This window comes from Phocoena phocoena, chromosome 14 (genome assembly GCF_963924675.1).
Source record: "Phocoena phocoena chromosome 14, mPhoPho1.1, whole genome shotgun sequence".
Classification (NCBI taxonomy): Eukaryota; Metazoa; Chordata; class Mammalia; order Artiodactyla; family Phocoenidae; genus Phocoena; species Phocoena phocoena.
The window spans coordinates 7,101,004-7,122,748 of record NC_089232.1 but is presented as its reverse complement, the minus strand read 5'-3'; the positions used below and the strand labels follow the sequence as shown (position 1 = coordinate 7,122,748).

General features: G+C 47.3%; 1 protein-coding gene across 1 annotated transcript in view; it reads right to left on the bottom strand.

Moving 5' to 3' along the window:
• AFF3 (ALF transcription elongation factor 3) overlaps positions 1-21,745 on the bottom strand; it is a 556,703-nt gene that overhangs the window by 30,453 nt on the left and 504,505 nt on the right. Inside the window, exons 15-17 of the mRNA XM_065891597.1 lie at positions 15,397-15,583; positions 7,363-8,442; positions 2,704-2,828 (exon numbers count right to left, since the gene is read on the bottom strand). Of these exons, the coding sequence (XP_065747669.1) occupies positions 2,704-2,828; positions 7,363-8,442; positions 15,397-15,583 (1,392 nt within the window). The remainder of the gene's footprint in view (positions 1-2,703; positions 2,829-7,362; positions 8,443-15,396; positions 15,584-21,745) is intronic.

The following is a 21,745-nucleotide window of genomic DNA, read 5'->3' as shown; positions in this document are numbered from 1 at the left end:
AATGTTATGACAACAGATCTGTGTCGGGAGAGAATTTCTGATGACAGCTTTCTGGTTCAAAAAGTACTGTGCATCCAACAACTTAGAAGTGAGAAGGTGTGTTCTCGAAAACTGCCTTGGACGAGTCAAAAGTGGCTCAGCCAGTGAAGATGAAAACACTGATGTTGAAGACGGACATGAACCGTCTGAATATAACTGTTTCTTGACATGTGAGTGAAAAAGTCTTATTTCTAAGTCTCAATTATTTTACATACTACATGATCTTAAATGTTTGCAGAAAACTAAATTATTACATTAAATATTGTCATGAACGTATGACTATGCCTTCTTCATCATTATAAGTTTATCTATTCGGGTTGACCAAAGTAACTTGGAAACGTTCTTGGGATCACATCTTTGGGATGGGCGATCACCATATATGAAGGATTGTCTTATTACACAGGTAAAGCTTAACAGTGGTAATCACAATTCCAGAGGTACACAGGCCACCTTTCCAAGAAAAACTCAAAGCACTTTCATATGCGTTGAGTCCTTACTTAACATAAGTGAAACTATCAGAGCCAGGAGGCTCTGCCAGCAAAAACTCTAGAGCAAGAGCTCTTATCCTGGGGTCCCCGCACTTGCATGGGAAAGAAGTTGCATCTTCACTTTCCTTAACCTCTCACCGAAACTGAACATTTCCTTTAACTACGAACAAAGGCAAGAAACCATAGTGGCGGTTAAGCAGGAGTACCACTAGCAAGACCTGGGATTGTGTCACCAGTGGAAATCACAGATATTTTCATGCCTTACCAGTTGTGGCAGACATCCTGAAATATGGTTTATACTCATCACTACTATGGTCATTACTAGATCTGCTAGAAAGGTTATTTAAGGCATGAACAAAGAAGCACATATATAACTCTATCACACATTTAAAAAGACATTTTTGAGGGCTTCCCTGGCGGCGCGGTGGTTGAGAGTCCGCCTGTCGATGCAGGGGATGCGGGTTCGTGCCCCGGTCCGGGAGGATCCCACATGCCACGGAGCGGCTGGGCCCGTGAGCCATGGCCGCTGGGCCCGTGCGTCCGGAGCCTGTGCTCCGCAACGGGAGAGGCCACAGCAGTGAGAGGCCCGCGTACGGCAAAAAAAAAAAAAGAAAAAGAAAAAAAGAAACTTTTGAGCCGTATTTTCCCCATTCACATTTCCTCAATATTTTGGGATGCCATCTGCTTGGCCCAGAGGACTGTGGGCTCGGGCAGCTTGTGTGTGTTGCTGTTTCTCGCTCAGACCTTGAAGGGCTCTCGCCCTTCTTCCCAAGGTGATTCTAACACTGCAGCGGGCCTGTGCTCAGGTGCCCCCGCTCTCCAATTTCCTCTCCGGGTTTTAGTACTACTCTACATCTTCTCCTAACCTTTCAGTTTACATTTTTATGTGTTGCACTGAAACATTAATCTCCCCTTAAAAATTCTATGTACACAGTCAGGGAGAGTGAGGAGTGTCTTAGCAGAGGATAAAGTGGTTTCTGAGCTGTGCTATTTCTAAATGGAAAGGACTTCTATGACTGATGATAAGCTGCTCCCTTATAATAAATATCTGGGACCTGGCTTTGCTAGGAAGCCTTTGTCACAGAGGGGATTCAGTGCCATGTGGGTCTCTCTGGAACCCCTTGAGAGGAGGGACTGGGTGGCTGTTTCGCCTTGGAGACCCAGATCCTGTCTGTCACCGCAAATTCAGTCTACACCCAATGCCTTTAGGTGTGTCATATGGAGATTCTGCTCGTTTATATTTTTCATTGGTGTAATAAGCTTATTCAGTTTGTAAGTTTTCAGAGTGGAGGGTGTGTTTTTGAAAGGACAGAACTGTGTGCAACTAGTAACTGGTCTTTTGTTATAAAGAAGTACTTCCAGCGCACCTGGAGCTGTGACAAGAAGCACACGTCCAGGCATACTGGTTAGTCTTGGGTTAAACCAAGGGAAAGGAGTCTGCATGGGACAGGCTGGGACCTGGGACCCTCTGCTGCAGTGCTTGCACCTGGACAAACATCTCCTTGAGCCACAAAATACAAAGAAACTACAAGGGACTAAAAATAACTGCATGCACAGGGCAGTCGGAACAAATTATGAACAAGATACAAAAAGACCAAAAACCCAACTGCCACTTCTGAGGAGTCCGGAGCAAAAATGCAGGGTGTCAGGAGCAAAAGTAGGTTACTGCACACGCCCCCTGCACTCAGCGCCAACAAGGGGGTGAGCAGACCTCCTAAGCCACCCCTCCAGCCTGGCCCCACCCTACCCTCACCCCATTTAAGGAATCAGCTGGCCCCGCCCTAGGCAGGAATCAGACCCCTGGCCCCACCCTACCCTCACCCCATTTAAGGAATCAGCTGGCCCCGCCCTAGGAAGGAATCAGACCCCTGGCCCCACCCTACCTTTACCCCATTTAAGCAATCAGCTTGCCCCCCATCAGACAGCGTGCAAGGGAATCTGTTACTTGTCTTTGTTCCCTCGTGCTACAGCATGAGCCCCAGTAAAGCCTTGTCTGAATTTCTTGTCTGGCCTCTTATCAATTTCTATTGATTAAGGAGCCCAAGAGGCTTGGTAGGCAACATGGAGACCCAGAGCAGAGCAGTCACTCAAAAATCCGACTCTCCCCCAGTAGGCATGTGCCTCTCAGACCCAGACACGCCTCCAGCTCCCTCTGCCTTCCTGGGAGCCTGAGTACCTGTTGACGTTCACGTTGCAATGGTTTGCGGACAAAGTACTGCTGGCGGACGCAGTGAGTCGTGAAGAGCTCTCCTTCTCTCCCTGAGCCTTCCTGATCTCCCGGCAGTCATCTTCGCTGTCACACTGCATGGGAAGAAGCAAAAGCCAGTCAGCTTTGGATTTCAAGGGATCACAGCGAGCTCCCATCGCCAACCAGCTCATCTGGGCTTCTCTGGACAACATCCTGAGCATCAATGTGGCTGCAGCATTCTCGGCCCTGGCCTGGGTTCCCCATCAGTGACTCCGTGAACAAGGAAGAAATCTGTCAGCTTACTGAGAGGAAAAAGCGTGACACGAAGATCACCAGTGAACACTTCTTTACCAACAGGCAGATTCCACCCTCCCAAGAAGACCTGTTCTGGAGTCCCACTGGAGCTTCAGCATCCCTCCCTTCGGCATTTCTTGGTACCCAAACAAGGCACAGCGACCTATCCTGGGCTTAATGTTGTAAGGGCAGTGACAAGCTCGGACCTTTCTTTTGAAATTCATGGCCTCAAAGGACATTTTTATAAAACAGTAGTTTGACCGGATTCTCGTTTTCCACGATTGCATTTAACCTAGGCGTGCACTAGGGTGTGATACACGAATTCCATTTTTGGTGAGATCGCAGCAACACAGTACAGGCACATTCAGGGCTCTCAGCAGAGCTTTCCAGGAGACAAGCTCCGGCACCAAAGATAGAGAAATTTTGACCTTCTCTCTCTAGCTGGGATTGTTACACAGCCTCAACTGCAAGGACCCCAGCAGCTCACGCTGAAACTGTGCCCGCAATGAGGGTCCAAGCCAAAGCTCTGAACCCGCAGTTCTGGCTTCCAGGGCTCTGGCAGGGCTAGACTCTGCACCCTGGGCAGCCAGGTCTGTGGTGTCCCATCTCCAGCACCCAAAACTGAGGGCTTCACACCCCAGATACTGAGTAAAGAGTGCTGTGAAAATGTTCTTTCACTTCTCTGTGTGAGTTTAATGATGATTCAGTAGATTTCATGAGGAGAGCTGAATGTGAGACTTAGTGTAAATGAAGTTTTGTAAGTTAAAATAAAAAAGCCCATGAATAATAAAATTATTTAAATACAGAATACTATGGAATATACATGTATATGTTTTTGCACATCTCTCTATCTACATATACCTATACAGCTATATATATTTCCAATCTATCTGTATGTTTATCAATTTCTATCTCTGAAATACCTCTCTCTCTCTCTTTCCATCAGCCTGTCCATTTATCCATCCATCTCCAGATGACTGGCTGATTCACTCATTAATCTATTAATCACCTGGGGACTGAGGGACAAGTCAATCCAACGAGTAAGGGGGAGGGCAGGGTATGAGAGGAAAACAGAAGGAAAGAGGGTAGGTATGCAGTGAGCTAACCCGCATTACTGCATTATATCATGTGAATCTGACAACACCCCTGCAAAGATGTCACCATTTTACAAACAAAGAAACTGAAGTCCACAGAATGGAAGGTCACCCAGGAGGCCAGGGCTGACTGCGTGATTTGCGGGGTTCAGTGCAAAATGAAAATGCTGGGAGCCTTGTTCCAAAAGCAGGAAAACATGCTTGATGTCAGTCTTGGTGATGATTTTTTTGGATTTAACACCAAAAACAAAGGCAACAAAAGCAAAAAATAAACAAGTGGGACTACATTAAACTAAAAGGCTTCTGTACAGCAGAGGGAACCATCAACAAAATGAAAAAGCAACCTACTGAATCGGAGAAAATATTTCTAAATCGTATATCCGAGAAGGGATTAATACCCAAAATATATAAAGAACTCATACAATTCAACAGCAAAGAAACAAACAAAAAAATCCAGTTGAAAAATGGGCAGAGGATCTGATTAGACATTTTCTAAAGAAGACATACAGACGGCCAACAGGTACATGAAAAGATGCTCAACATCACTAATCATCAGAGAAATGCAAATCAAAACCACAACGAGATAGCACCTCATACCTTTCAGGATGGCTATTATCAAAAAAACTAAAACTAATAAGTCTGTGAGGATGTGGATCAAAGGGAACCCTTGTGCACTGTTGGTGGGAAGGTAAATTGCTGCAGCCACTGTGGAAACAGGATGGAGGTTGCTCAGAAAATTCAAATAGAACTACCACATGATCCAGCAATCCCACTTCTGGGTATTTATCCAAAGAAAACGAAAACACTCATTTGAAAACATATCTGCACCCCCATGTTCACTGCAGCGTTATTTACAACGGCCAAGACGAGGAAGCCAATGTCCGTGGCTAGACAGATGGATAAGGGTACTGCGGCATATATGTGCGTACAACAGAAGAAGGAAGCCTGCCATTTGCAACAACACAGATGGACCTAGAGGGGATTATGATAAGTGAAATAAGTCGGACAGAGAAAGACAAACACCTTACGACCTCACTGACATGCGGAATCTAAAAACAGAAACCAAACCTCCTCCCAGCTTATGCTGTCAGACTGCTGACTGCCTGGGGTTGTGGGGAGTACAAAATGGATGAAATTTCTGGTTATAAAATGAATAAGTCATGGGGACGTAATGTAATATACAGCATGGTGACTATAGTTAATAATACCGTGGTGCATATTTGACAGTAGCTAGGAGAGGAGATCTTGAAAGTTCTCACCAGGAGGAAAAGAAATTTGTAACTATGGAGAGTGACGGATGTTAACTGGACTTACTGTGGTCATCATTTTGCAATACTTATAAACCAATATCAAATCATTATATTATACCTCAAAAAAAAAAAAGCAAGCAGCTAAAGACTAACATTATAAAGTACTAAAGTCGGAAACATTTTCTTGTCTTTCGTGTCTTTCAAAGTCTCTCTCTTGACCTGTCACGCTGTGGTTATTTGCTATTTCACGTTGTGCTCCTTGAGGCATGGGGATACCTGGGGGGCACGTGTAGACACTCCCAAGTACCGGGGGCCTGGGCCTGCGACAGGGCGCTTGTGCACAGCCCACCAGTGAAGGGCTTCCCCCGCCAGCCAGTTGTGGAACCCACGGGTCAAGGGGTGAGGAAGTCCAGTTAGGCATTTCCCCTTCCCCAAGGCCAACTGGCAACCCCTTGCGGATTGGACTGCAATCTCCCCTGGAGGACCCCTCAGTACTGGGATTGGGGGTGGGGAGATGCCCACCCTGACCCTGACCCTCATTAGGCCTGTGCCTTGGCCCCTGGATGAGGATGAGGATGGGGATGCTACACAGGGCTAGGAGTGCAAAGGGGCCACGGGGCAGGCAGAACCTGTCCTGGGAAATGGGCAGGAGGTGGGACCGCGCAGGCTCTATCGTCCCATCGCACTTCACTTACTAAACACAAATTCAAAAATAAAATGAAGAATTCCAAGATGGCAACCGCAAGCATTAAACTCCAAGGACAGAGCCCTCTGAGCAGGGGCCCTGTGGGGAAGATACTGCACAAACCTCATGCTGACTTCTTACTGACTCCAGGGGAGACCCTGGAGCCACAGACCCAGGCTTCATTCCTGGCTCTGCCCTTTCTCACCTATGTGAACCTGGGGCAAGTCCCTTTAGGCACTCTGAGCCTCAGTTTCCTCATCTGTAAAATGGGCATGACGATAATATTTGCTTCATAAAGTTGTAAGGACTTTATAAATGACTTAATATGTACAAAAACAGCATCCCTCATGGGGACGTATATACGTGTTAACTGTTGTGAATGATTTTCTCCTAAATTTGGGACCATCCACAACGACTACCATCTTTGGCTTGTCACGCATTGTGTTTTCCACTGTGGTCCAAGTTACTTTTGAAGATGTAGTAACAGGAGGGAATAAAAATCCTCAAAATTGGTTTAAAATTATCATTAAATTATTCCTGTGCTCAAAAATCTTCAAAAACGGCCAAATGGCCGAGCGTCTGGGTCTGCTTCCTGACAAACGTCCTGCTCTCCGAGTACTTGAGCTGCCTGTCTCACTTCGTTCAACCCGCCTTTGTTCAGCTTGCTTCCCTCCTTTGGCGCCTCCTCATCCCTGACCCTCTGATTACTCAAAAGTCCCTCCTCCTGAGGGCCCTGTTCCCAGCCCAACGCCACCACAAAGTTCTCCTGATCAATGCCACGGGAGCGCCAGCCGCTGGCTCTGATGCACCAGGCTGGTGTGCCCTCCCAGGGCCCCGTCGTCCACGGTCCCCACTAGGCACTTCCGGATTCACGCCTCACCCCAGTCACAGCCTTACTAAACTCTCTGAGGCTGCTGGCTTCTAAAGTCAATGAACGATCCCACCCCTTCCAGCAAAGAACGGGGTTCACCCATATTTTTTCTCACAGGCCCAGCCTCCAGCTTGCCTCTGCACATACACTCAGGGAAGATTTCCCGTTCGCCTACTTCCACATGCAGTGAGACGGACCTTAATTATCTGTAACACGGGAATAATAAGGATACTTCCCTCATTGGGCAGTGCTAAGGATTTAGCTGAGTTAATACACGTCAAGTACTTACAGAGGTATCTGGCATACATAAAGTGCTCTATGAACATTTGTTGAGGAAAGTCACATAAAACTCCTGCTCTGGGAACATTCTAGACCAGCAGACCGGCTGCCCACAAGTTCAGGGAGAGCCCTCCCTCCCGCCGTGCCCTCAGCCCCTCGGGTTTCCAGGCCTACCTTGCGTTTCCTCTTGGATTTTGGCAAAGCCTTTTCTGCGGGCGCATCGGATGCGTGGCTCGGCGGGGCGCTTTCAGGGTCCTTGGCCGCGGGAGCGCTCAAGACCCCCGGCTCCTGGGGCAGGTGTTCTGGGATCCTGGACAGGAGGGTCAGGTCAATTTTGACCCAGAGTGACCTGACCTCGTCACTGTCCTTCAACGGGGAGAGAAGTTCATTGCGGCCGAAGGGGACCAGTGTGTAGAACTGCTCTTCCAGCTCCTTGGCAATGTCGCTGGTGGTCCTGGCGTTGATAGAGCCCACAGGGGCCCGTGGGCCGCCACCGCTGCTGCTGCTGGCAGCCTCCTTCAGCCTCGGGTCGTTCCCGGAGGCGGCAGTGGCCTTGGACAGAGGGTAGTCCTCTTGCTCCGACTCCAGGTCCGAGTCCGCGGAGGAGGACGACGAGGACGACTCGGTCTCGATGAACTCCTTGGATTTGGGGACGATCCGGCTTAGCCCCCGCGTGCGGCGCTTCTCGCCGGTTACGGCCGAGCGCAGCTCCTTGCGGTGGCTGGTCCTACTGTTGCCGCAGGGCCGGGGCTTGGGGGGCTCTGGGGGGATCCCCGCGCTCGCCCCCAGCGCGTCCGCGGCTGCGGGCTCCTCGGGCCGGTGGCTATTGTCGCCGGCGGAGGTCCTCTCGGTGCGCCGCGTGGGTTTCTTGCCCGCGGACCTCCGGGCAGGCGCGGGCGCGCTCTCGGCGGGCGCACCGGCCACCGCGGGCGGCGGGGCGGCGGCGGTCACGGCCACGGCCACGGCCGCGGGCGGGGACTTCTGCTTCACCCCTTTGCTCCCCGGGGCCTTGTTCGCGGTCCTCGGCCTCTGCTCCTCCTTGCAGGCGCTCTTGATGTCCTTGTCTCTCAGGCTGGTCGGGCAGACGTTGTCGGGAAGCTTCCCGCAGTCTGGCGCTTCGTCCTTCACCGGGGTGTAGTATTGATTGCCCTCCGGCCCGTGGCTTTCATTTTGGATCAGGATAGGAGGCTTGTGGGGATTAACTTTGTTTAGCCATTTATCCAGCTGCCACTTGTTAGAGGACGCTGGTTCGGCCTAAAAGCAGAAAACCAGCAACAAACAAATATCTTTTATGATGGGCTCAGTTAAAAGGGGCCTGGCTGTTTTCCTCTTGACTTAGGGCAGACAATGGATGGGCTGGAAACACAAGGAACATGGAAGCTGTAGGTGTGTGCAGCATCAGCGGGCACACAGGATGCAGAGATGCTGTCCGCTTCCCGGTCCCCGGCACTGAAAGGCCAGTACAGCAGCTGGAGGCCTATTTGGAAAATAAGGGGATGCACTATGCTTCATTAGGACCCCTTTCCAACATTTCTGAGGGTTATACAATGTATATATTTTTATATTTATACAGACACACATAAACTTGAGAGTCCACAAAAGTTAACTGGGGTGTAGTTTGGAGACCCTGAGTGTTAAAGCACTCATTTTTTGGTGAGACTTAAAATATGGGGAGGGGGGCGGAATTAGAAAAGGGGACTGAGTGGAAACTAAACTCCCAAAGAACTACCTGTACGTGCCCAGTGCACTTTGATGGCTAGACTTGGTTCGTCCATCCTCAACCTGCATCCATCACACTTTGCCCGAAACATTTCAGATGAGGAGGTGACAATGGAAACCTTTCCTGCAAGCAGTTTTGCTACCTTAAAGCAAATCCTGGACATTTCAAGTTTTAAACTCTGGCCCATAGATGGGCTCCGGGGGTGGGTGGGTGGGTGGGTGGGGGCGGTGGTGGGGACTTGGGTGGGGGCAGGTCAGTGAATGCCCTGTAACAGAATGTGAAATGTCACGTAGACGCATTTTTCGAGGAGAGGGACATAGCTTTCATTCATATCTCTAGGCAGCTACGTCTTATTCAAAGGTTAAGAACGGATGCTTTTACAGGGAGTAAATGTTGTTGATTTCTAATAAAAGTCCATTTATCCAGCATCTGTGATTATTAATAGAAAAGAAGTATATTGATAAGTATAGAACTTTAGCTAGAGTATTATCAATTTGTGAATATAGGTGAAATGGGGAAAATTTTTGAAGTGATTAAGGTGATGTATTTTTCCTTCCCTATGGTCTCTACCCTACGAATTCATGGCTTCTGATGATCCAGGGAAAGACTAAATACCAGCCGAAAATAAAGAATCGGCTTAGCTTTGCACTTCAAACTTGGTTGGTTAAAGCCCAGAGCGAGTCAGGCGCCCTTGTAGGCGAAAACCACTGTTTTCTAACATAATAATTTCTTAAAGCTTCCTTTCACGTATCAAGATTTGGTTCTCAACAGTGAGGTTGGTATTAAGAGCAGAACTTGGGGCATAGCCACATGCAGCAAGGATCTTGGGGCAGGGGAGGGAGGGGAGGGCAGTAATATTAGACCCAAGGGTCCTGGCTGAGTCTGGAGGCATCTGGGGCACAGCTTAGGGAGATGGGAAGCCTTTAATGGGCCGGCAGGGCCTGGGGCCAAGATGAAGTGGCCACAGAGTGTGGGCACCAGGCACTGGAGCTGTGGCAGGGACCGTGGACATCCTGCTGGTTCTCCCAAAACAGATGAGACTGTCTACACTTCAGGGAACCACAGCGCAGGGTGTCCAGGGACTGGGAATGACAAGAGACCTTTCAGTGGAGGCCAGCATGGGGATTCCAGGCCCTTTCCTTGGCACCCTGAGGAAGGGGCGCCTCCCCCAGGGATACAGGTGTGGAAGGGGAATCTCTGATGACCCTGATAGGGAGTCTGCTGTCTGACTTAACTTTCTGCTTCATTTGCTTTCATGCCATCCAAAGGACCAGGGCTCCCAAAGCAAGAGGCAAAAGAACAAAACGATACATCTTTTTTTGCACCTCTGAGTTGTCCTGTGTAAATTCTGACCTCGCTTTAATTTGGCTTCTCCAGAGACAGGGGACAATGGAACCTGCAGAGCACACCTGACCTGGTCCATCCTGCGACAGTGACGCAAGAGAGGAAGCAGGGCAGCAGGGCCTCTTCTTCGCCAAGGGGAAGCTCTCGCCTGCCCTGAGATTAGCCAGGTGTGGTTGAAGGCTACTTTGGTGGCAAACACAGCTATGGCTCTGAGGCTGTCTCCTCCCCACCCCATTTCTCTCGGACCACCGGTGAGTCAGTGACTTCCGTGCCTCAGTTTCCCCAGATAAATGGGGCCCAGTAATAAGAATGGATGCTGAAGCGGCCTTGCAGAAGGGGACACACACGGGGAGAGGGTGGACCATTTATGGCAGAGCCTGCCACTCACACTGGCCCCAGCGCCACGTCTCACGCTAGCTTGCCCTCATCCCCAGCAGCCTGGGCCTCCCACACCTCACATCTCTTATGTGGGAGAACACAGACGTGTGCCTGGAGCTAAAACACAGTGGCTCACAGGGAGACTCCCACTAAAACTTCCTGGAGGGAGCGTTAACAGTGAAGGGAGAACTGAAGCACTTGAGTGTGGCCCCACTGCCTGATGTGCTCTAGGGTCATTTTTTCTGCTCTTCACAGCTGAAGAAATGAGGCTGAAGGACCATTTTCAACACATCACTGAATCACATTCTCTTTCTCAAAGGATCTACAAGGGCCTCCCCTTGCCCCTCCAACAAAAATCCAAATTCCTCGGGCATCCATCATCTAACAGCCATCTTTCCTTGCCAGAACACCTACAATGTGCTCCCATTTTATATGTATCATCTACCTGAATCCATACAGGTAAGAAATACTGTCGCCCCTAGTTTGTAGATGGGGCTCAGAGAGGTTAAGTGAAATGTCCAAAGCTGCAGAGCTACCAGGCACCACCAAGGCTAAACCCACATTTGTCTGGGCTTAAAGACCAGATTCTCTCCTCTGCTGCCTTGCCAGTCTCCCATTACTCTCTGGTGTAGCCTCACGAAAGAGGGACCTCGTTTCTTTTGAGGAATGTCAGTCTTCAACCTAAAATGATAGACTTAGATTGATTTTTGGAGACACCACTAACTCTCCAAATAACACCTGTGGCCTTCTGTTATCCTTAATGCATCATCTTTTGATGTCCATAGCCATTTCATGTATATAAATCTTGTGTCTTCAACAAAGCCAAACACTGCTTTCCAGCAGGGGCCAGGTCTCTGCTTCTTTGTATCCCTCGCAGGACCCGTAACAGGTTAGGGGGACAGCATGCTATGACTCTGCTCCTACCAATAATGACTCACAATGAGCTGTCACTCCACTTGTATCACTTATTCCTCAGAACAACGTCACAGATTAGACGGCATGGGATTATCTGCCATTTCGGGGATGAAACAATTGTGGCCAAGGAAGCTCAAACAGCCAAGAATTAGGTGGCAGGGGAGGAGGGTGAACTCAGGGCTTGGGGTTCCTTTCCTGCCACGCTGCTGGCTCTGGTCCATTTCCTGAGCTGTCCATCAGGGTTTCTGCCCAGTGCGTTTGATTGTTTCCTGGCTTGCTGCCTTGTATTTCCATCCAGGACTCTCCTCTCTGATCAATCTTCCCTCTGATCAGTGTATAAGCTCTCCACCGTGTACTTTAGTCTCCACTTCATCTATACCCTTCAGAGCACCCACTGCCACATACCCCACAGATGCCTAATTAAGAAGCCTGCTGAATCAATGAATAACTTGTATCGTGTACCTGCTGATTTTCAAGAACAATCTAGGGCAGCATTTTCCAAAGTGCGCTTTGAGTTCATATATCCCATAAAGAAAAGTTTCCGTGGTCAGATACATTTGGGAAATGCCACAATGGAGAACACCATTTACATGAGCAAAATTAAGGGCTGAATGATGCCCTACGGTAAAGAAACAGGTGAAACCTACTTTATTCTGGATCTCCTCAAAATCCTGTGACCAGGCTCTTTCTTGTCCCTGCAGCATCCTTTACTTGGGGAACACCGGTCTAAGGAGCTCTGTGTGCTGGTGTAAACGTGCTAACTGAAGGGCGAGGCGCTTCCCCCTGTGAAGCTCTGGCGTGAAAGGATGTCCCAGGCCAGGAAAGAAGATACAACTCAAATGAAAACAATTAGGCTGGGGAGAAGCAAGCAAACGTCAGGCCACCGAGAGGGGATCTGCAGTGACGGAAATACTGTTTTCGGGGTCTCTTCTGTGCTAGCTTGCAGACAAGGGCTTATACTATGGTGATTCATGAGAAATGCAGTGGCTTTCTACAGCCACGGCCATAAACAACAGCTCGTATGAAACTCAGGAGAGCCAAGTGGGTGTCCAGTGCTGGACGTTGAGGGGGAGAATACAGGTGTCTTGGGATATCATGAGGGTCTCCTGCTTGATAACAGGAGGGCTTCAGGATACTTCCAGGAAGGAAAGGAGGGCCACAAATGTTCTGCTGCAAAGCAACGTGAACAGGTCTTCACAAGGGAATGTGAGGTGTGTGGCTATAAAGAGCTGGATTGTCCTGTGGCGGGGAAGGAAAAGGGGTCTCACTGCTCTCTTTAAGGGGTCCTGGGCCAGCTTGGCCAGAAGAAAGCAGAGATGCCGTGGAGGCTCAGCAGGTCATGCTTCCCCTCTTCGCGACTTTCATTCTGCAAACTCACTGTATTTTTCTAATTTCTTTTTTTTTTTGGCCATGCCACACGGCTTCTGGGATCTTAGCTCCCAGACCAGGGATCACACCCGCGCCCTTGGCAGTGAAAACGCGGAGTCCCAACCACTGGACTACCAGGGAATTCCCTCATTGTATTTCTGAAGGGTGTGTCTCTCTAGTCACCTTGGGAAAAATGTTAAAAGAAACCTTACTTTTATTCCAAGGAATACATTCCTTTCCAGCAGAAAGAAGTCACCTGCAGTGTGGCTACATCTCTTTGTCACTCCTGCACTCCCTCTGCATAGAGAAGCCAGGAGTTGAAAGCTACACGCGGCCTCAGGCAACTTAAACTTTGAGGCCTGTGTTACCAGACTCCCCTCCTTCTCCTCAGCTAGGGGCCTCTGGTAGCTGCTGGAAGAAACAAGAAACCGCAAGTGCTTCCTTTCATCACCCAAGAGTTCAGGTCTTTGTAATTATCTCAGTGACATTTAGAGAGAATCTGCTTAAAGCCGTTTATAGCTGTACTTCTCCGAGGCTGCTTTCAGCCTCACCTAGAAACTCCAGGAGTCACATTTCAGCATGCAAATGAGACTCAACTTTCCTGAATTTAACCTTCAAAGTCACAAAGAGCCTGGGGTGGAGGTAACATTCACAGACCCTAACGCTTTTAATCTACCGCCACTGTACCCCCTGGCTCTTGCGATGTCCCTGGAACCCAGTTCTTTCTACTAAATATTCTGGAGTTTTTCAACAAATTAGAGCATAAAGCTGGCTCTGAAGAAGCCCGGTTAACGCCTCTGTTTTATTTAACCCCTGTATTTTTCTTTGTTTCAAATTACTCCCATTAGAATATCAGCTCTGTGAAGACAGGAACCTTCTCTGTCAGCTCATTGCTGTCTCTCAGGGCCAAGCATCATACCTGTGGCAGAGACTCAATAGATCTTCGTCGAAGGAACACTAAATGAGTGAATGAATGAATGAAATGATGAAGAAGGAAAAATAATTTAGCTTCTGGGAAAAGTCAGGATTATATCAACATATGGCTTTTATAGGTTAATGTTGCCAAGGGCCTTCCCCTTAAATAGGGAGATAGGGATAGAAAGACAGGTAGGGAAAGGGAGAGAGACAGAGAGAGACAGAGACACAGGTACACAAGCTGGAAACATGGGTCTTGCTGGCCCTTAAAGGTGCTTCTGGGGACTTCCCTGGGGGTCCAGTGGTTAAGACTCCACACTTCCACTTCAGGGGTCACAGGAACTAAGATCTGCACGCATTGCCGTGTGGCCAAAAAAAAAAAAAAAAAAAAAAAAAAACCCAAAAACCTCTCACCGCCAAGGTCTGCATATGTGGGTTTGGTTTCATTTTTTTTTTTTGCGGTACGCAGGCCTCTCACTGCTGTGGCCTCTCCCGTTGCGGAGCACAGGCTCCGGACGCGCAGGCTCAGCGGCCATGGCTCACGGGCCCAGCCACTCCGCGGCATGTGGGATCTTCCTGGACCGGGGCACGAACCCGTGTCCCCTGCATTGGCAGGCGGACTCTCAACCACTGTGCCACCAGGGAAGCCCTTGGTTTCATTTTAGAGCATATTTAGAAATTTGGGCCCAGAGTGGTACAGAAGGTCGTAGGTAAAAAGTTAAATCAAATGTTTATACACTCAAGAAGAAGCATATTTTATTCCCTCTTTAGAAATCAAAGTCTACCCTTACAGATCCAGGGACTAGAGAAGGGTGCTCTCAACCCTCTCTCAAGAATCCATGCTCTGAATTGCTATTAAATTTCCCCCTTTTTCCCCTTTAAAGTAGAAGTAGCAATGGCTTTTATTAGGACCTTATAATATTTTTATACGAGGCACCTAAATCTTCCACACAGATACTCATCATAGCTATAAAAGTTTTCATTAGTATTTGTAAGTTGATGCTAACTTTCCTTTTTATATTTTCACAAAGAAAACAAAGGAGGTTTTATTCATATTTATAGCCCTTGTTCTCCTAATCTGTGATGAACTGAAAAAAGGTAAGATCCTAACCATGTCTAATCCACAAAACTCCTTTCCCCGTGATTTACGGGGGCTCACACTTCCAGGCGGGGAGCTGCCCTGTCTGCTTATTGCCTCGGCTGACCCTTAGGGAGACCCGATCCTCAGGTTATTTCCAGTCAGTGATGTTTACAGCATACTTGGAAAGTTCTGGAAGTCAAGATAGAGAATTTTGGGACCATAAGAGATGAAGTTTCTAGACTTCAAAGGAAGCTCTGTGATTAGGAGGACTGTGAGGAGGGGCTGGGGGAAATGAGCCTAAACCAACCCCGGCAGGCTGCCAGGAGGTGGTGGCCTAGAGAGGTCATGGCGCCTCGCAGGCCAGTGTCATAGCACTGAGGCTGGAGGAGCAGGAGGTGTGAGACCACACTCGGAGGAAGACTGACCTCGCTCACCGGGTCGGGGAGAAGCAGGCAGGGGAGGCGCTCAGAGGCCAGCGTGTCCTTACCTCAGGGCTGGAGTAGTGGGGAGGCTTGCTGCCCTCACTCTCGCTGGAGCTGCTCTCGGTCTCTGAGTCAGATCCCGAGCTGCTCTCCGAGTCGCTGGAGGAACTGCTGCCGCTGCTGCTGCTGCCGCTGCTGCTGCCCTTGCTGGAGGGCACGGAGGCCCTGCAGTTGGCCTGCGGGAGGCCGGCACTGTCAGCCCACGAGGCCCCGGGAAGGAAAGGGGAGGAAAGCCAAGTGAGCAAACACACATACACCACCGAGCGAGCTGTTGTTCCACCAGCCTGCGCATCTGTCAGCGTCACCTGAAGCTCCAGAGCCACTGTCAAGGTCAAAGCAGCCTCACAGTTAAAACAATGGATGCACAGAAATTAAATTGGGAGTGAAAGTCAGTGCCACTTGGTAATCAGGCGCTCGTCAGTGAGACTAGTTTGTGTGACCACTTTAGAGGGGAAGGTGGTGTAATTGCAGAAGGACTGTTTCTATTTTGCTCCTATTTCTGGGAATGGCTTTTCAAATGCATTCCTGATTCCAATCACCGACAAAAAGGCAAGGAAATCTAAAATGCTTGAAATATTTTGTAAAGAACGAAAATGCCTGTTTGCTTTATTTTAGGAAGTGGGCTGTGAGGAAGGGCACAGTGTCCTGCTCTGTGCTCTCACGGCCTGCTGGAAGGTTCCGGAGACGGCGGGACCGACAAAGTTGTCTTGCTTCCCACCTCTTCCTGCCCACAGAGTCGAGTTCTGTAGTCTTTACAGGAGCCGGCTTGCTGTATAAACAGTAATTTTCCTTTGAGCCCTTTATTAAAGAACTGAAGATCCCTCACTCACACACTTTTAAATATCCTAGACTTTAAAATTCAACCCCAGTACAGTGGCTTATAGCAATACTATTTTGAATTATACTCCATGTTCGTATCCCTGCTGAAATTTGCCAGAAAGTTACATACTCAAATTATAGACTCAAAGAGAACAGGAAACATGGACACTTCTCATGGTAATTAATTAACCACAAAAATTCAAATCACACACATCCACCCAAACAGTGAGCCAAAGAGAAAGTTTCAATACTCACATAATAGTCAACATCTTCAAAGTCCTTTATTAATTGCATTGAAACACACCTGACTGTTTTTTTGAGGTCAAGCTCTAAACCCAGAAAATGCAGTGACCACTTTTTAAATGTCGAGTCAGCAAATATCTGCTTGCCCCTTCCAGCTGGGACCACTGCTTCAACAGGATGAATGCGAGTGAAGGCCCAGGGCTGAGGGAGCTTGTCAGAGAGTTTATGGTCTCAAGTGCAAATCAGCCAGGACAAGGTAAAGGGCCCTTTTCACCCGCCCCTTAAATCTTTGACAAATGCTTTGCTCAAGGACAGAGTCTCATAAATCCTCAGTGTTGGGGCAGGGGTGGTGGTGGGGGGCGTTGTTTAAAACTCACTGGAACCTTGCTTCTCCCAGAGGAATGACAAGACAAGAAACTATCTTACAGGATGTACCTGAAAGTCAAAGCACTGTTTTGAACTGCAGGCTTAGGGAAAAATGGAGTTTGAACATAACCTTCCCTAGTGGTTTCTATTTCTTCTGCCAATGTCATGGTCCATACCTACTGTCTGACAAAATTCTTCAACGTCAGACAACATCTGCACCTTTACGCCTTGCCTGAGACGCAACAATTCCTTTTCCAGCCTGCTGTTTGTTCTGGTGTTGAGTGAGGGATCCTGGATCTTTTTACAGAGGCTGGGAAGGGACGGTTAGTGATCAAAGGGTTGTAATATTTCTCTCTTCCCTTATGAACTAAAATCCATCTTTCCTGGCAGCTGAGTCGACATGGCTACTATCAATGGAGTCATTAAAAAAAAAAAAAAAAGGTTATTAGATTGTGACTGAACACGAACGGCTGGGATCCATGTTAACAGTGTGTCAGGAAGTCCCCCAAACACTGGGGGAAGACTCCAAAAACAAACAGACAAAAACCCACCCCAACCCAAACAAACCAACCAAAACGTAAAAACTCCCCAGAGCCAAGCAACACATGGTGGAGGAAAGAGGTCTGTCTCCCCGCCACACCCTGGAATGACATTTGCTGAAGACCAGGAAACTAAGAGAAATAAAGAGCATTTTGGTTGGTTTTACAGGATGGTCAAAGGCTTTGATCACCAAGCGGTACATTCCCGCACTTTCATTCCGACAACAAAGGACACTGAAGCCACTGCTGTGTGCACCTGGTTGCTGTGTTTGCGGCAGAGGCAGCAATGTGTGTGCAGTTCCCTGGGGCTTGCACCGCCAAGTGACTCTCTTTTGAAAAGCTGCCCTTTAATTTCTGGGAAAACGTCCATTAAACAGTTCCTGTGCCGCCTTCCTTTTCTGACTGCTGTCCTATCGTAATGAGACCCACTAGCCCAGCGAGACAGAGTCTCTGATCTGAATTAGATTGGCAGAAAAGCCTCAGAGTTTTATGTTTTCCTTCCTTAAATTAGGAAATTGACTTAAAACGACAGTTTTACTGGCGTAATTATTATTTGTTTTTGAAACCGTCGGGAGGGCCAAGAATTTCAGGTTTTCCTCCTGCTTTGCTTTGAAGCGCTGTGAGGCCCCAGTCCTCTGGAGTCAGGGCTGAATACATTCATGTTTCAATGGTCCCGGTGGAGACAGTGTCGCTGGAAGCAATCCACGTCAAGGATGGGGGCAGGCTTGTGTGCAAGGGCTCTGGTGGTTCCAGTTGTGGGATCAAGATAACTACCCCTACCTGCAGAAAGCCTGCTCCATTAACTAGACTTTTTGTGGGTCTCTGGGGGACAGCTGGTCATTCAGGACTCGGCACAATGACTGCTCTCACCATGAGCGCGTGCAGTTGCTTTGCCTCTGCTGGGGGAGCTGCAGCAGCCAGGGTGGCAGAATAAAGAAGCGGGGGATGGTCATCACTGCAGATGAGAACTAACAGAAGGATGGGCTCAGTTAAGCCAGGAAGGCTCTTTGGAGTCATGGAATCAAGAAGATGGAAAAAGACATATCAGACAGACCCTCCTGAAAGAAGACTTTAAGCTTTATATATTTAAAATTGCAAAGTTTGGTGTGCTTACTAGTTGTCACGTTTCCATACCAAAGACGCTAACAATTCTTTCAACTTAATATAAAAAGCAACTTTTATCTGAAATGATAACATGGATTGATTGACATGATGACACAGCATTGGACAATTTTTAGGAGAGTTCTTGGACCCTCTGCTATTTGAGGAACATGGTGCCACTGAAAACGTGTGGGCATGAAAACATCATTGAGGTCGTGGAATAAAAGGCTTTGTGTCACCAAACTTAGCACGGTGCCTGGGAATAATAGGTATTCACCTGTGATTACGAAATGAAAGAATCAATAGAAAAAAGTCTATCACTAGGTTAATGAGTTAAAGGAAAAAGGATTTAACCTTTCAAAAAGGTTACAATCTCTTTTTTCCAATAAAAAAACACTTAAGGGGATTTCAGCCCCTCTTGTGCTTTTCCAATGTTAACACCACTTCCTTGCACAGAATGTCTTTAAATGTACTCTAGATTTCATCTGCTATATAATATGAGCCCAGTTCTCCCCTGGATGGTTTATTTACTTCTGGTATTTTGATTTCATGAAATGTTTTGCTGGTTTTGTGAGTGGCCAAGACCAAATCCACGTTTGGGAGAGTCCCAGCTTTATTCTAAATGATCTGCTTCCTGTGTTCCCTCCTTTGGCTGCAGTGACACATTCTTTTCCGAATCTGGCCTGGGCTGAATCTGAATACAGACAGTAAAAGAAGAGGTCTGGAACCTAAATGCCTGCATCTTACAGGCATGGGTGCTCCTCCCAAGTATATTGTGGGGTCTGGGTAAATATCCAAAGTTGTTCACGAGCTTTGAACTAACAAGGAACTTGGAGGCAGGCTCTGTGCCTAGTGGGCACCACGTGGATGGCCGTGATGCCCAACAGCCTGTGGGCACGCCACTGGGATGGACGAAAGGTTAATAATTAGAAGAGGTCCCAGCTCCCTCTCATTCAACACTCCGGATGAACTCAACACATGCTTGATTTCTAAAGTGTAATCAGCGCCCTGGCAATGGTGTTCCTTTACTTGTTGGCATCTCTATTGACATGAACTGATCTAAAATTATAATCACATAATGAGACATGAAAATGGAAAGCTGGCACAAGGAGGTTCACTGATAGGACTGCTGGTCTTGTACTAAAAGTTTTTGTTAGCTCTGTAATACCTCCAGGAACAAGTCCTCTATTAAACACAGCTTTTGAACCTCTTCATGGTCTGGCCTCAATCAAGTCTTCAGCCACACCTCATAGGGTGCACCCCCAAACCTTGTCTATCATAAATTTCTCACCGTTTTGACAACCTGTGTGCCTCTGCATGTGCTATTTTCTATGCTACGAAGCCCTCTCTCCCTTTCTTCTTCTGGGTACCTCCAACTCACTCTTCAGGACTTGGTTGCAAATGTTACCCTATTCTGTAAAGTTTTTCTCAATTCCCCCAGGAAGAGTTAATATTTCCTCCCCTGAGCCCCTTAGCACATCACCTATTTTTCTTTTGTAGCCCTTACCATACTAAGGATAGGAATTATCTACTTTATCCTTGCATCCCCAGTGCTAGCAGGCACCAGGATAGGAATTATCTACTTTATCCTTGCATCCCCAGTGCTAGCAGGCGGTGCGGCGTGAATAGGCTGTCAACAACGTTCAACTGAATGAATGAAAGAAAAATGACTCTCGACGCAGTAAGTCAGTGCATTTCATTACACTATGAAACAGCCCATGAGATGTTCATTTATTCACATATGGCGTTTTTCTGTTGCCTTGGGGCTGCCAAAGATTTCATAAAACAGATGACTTAGAGAGCTACTATCTATATCACCGGTTGAAAATCCAAAACCTACAGGGGTCAGGCAAGTAGCATTAATGAGGGAAGTGTCCAGTTATAAGAGAAACAAATGCCTAACACACGACGATAAAGACAGTGGACCCTTGGCTCCCCAGTGGGAAAGTGTCAAGCTGAACAGTCCTGACTGGTCTACTGCTTCCCCAGGCCAGCGGATCTCTGCCACGCGGAGATGAGAGCCAGTGTTACCAAATCCTTCAATTTTTTTTTTCAGAGGAAGCCCCAAATCCTGATGTTTATGTCAAATCTCCTGATTTTAAAATGCTGGTAACTAATTTGAGAGTTTTTAACAATGAAAAGTTTCATTTTATTTTTTGCAATGAGACACATCTGTAGGTCAGATGAGGCCTGTGGGGTACCAGTTTGAGACCCGCTAATCTATGCCTTACTCTTACACCTACTGAAAGCCTAAGGTGGTTCCACTTAGAAGAGACACAAAGAGACCACAACCAGGAGTTTCGCCTCTCTCAGGGATTCAGGTTCGCAGGGACAAACAAGAGGTTAGCCAAATACACTTATTCTCTCAGCCCGCTTATTTAAACATCTAAAATTAAAAATAATTACTGATTCAACAAGAAAAATCTCAAATAAACGACCTAACCGTACACTTAAAGCAACTAGAGAAAGAAGAACAAAACCCAAAGTTAGTAGAAGGAAAGGAATCATAACGATCAGAGCAGAAATAACTGAAATAGAGACAAAGAAAACAATAGCAAAGATCAAAGAAACTAAAAGCTGGTTCTTTGAGAAGATAAACGAAATTGATAAGCCTTTAGTCAGACTCATTAAGAAAAAAAGGAAGAGGACTCAAATCAATAAAATTAGAAATTAAAAAGGAGAAGTTACAACGGACACCTCAGAAATACAAAGGATCATCAGAGACTACTACAAGCAACTATATATGCCAATAAAATGGACAACCTAGAAGGAATGGACAAATTCTTAGCAAGGTATGACCTTTCAAGACTGAACCAGGAAGAAAGAGAAAATATGAACAAACCAATCACAAGTACTGAAATAGAACTGTGATTAAAACTCTTCCAACAAACAAAAGCCTAGGACCAAATGGCTTCACAGGCAAATTCGATTAAACATTTAGAGAAGAGTTAACACCTACCCTTCGGAAACTCTTCCAAAAAAACTGCAGAGGAAGGAACACTCCCAAGCTCATTCTACGAGGCCACTATCGCCTGGATACCAAAACCAGACAAAGATATAACACAAAAAGAAAATTACAGGCCAATATCACTGATGAACATAGATGCAAAAATCCTCAACAAAATACTAGCAAACTGAACCCAACAACACATTAAAAAGAATCATATAACATGATCAAGGGGGATTTATCCCAGGGATGCAAGGATTCTTCAATATACGCAAGTCAACTGATGTGATACACCACATCAACAAAAAGAAGAATAAAAACCATATGATCATCTCAATA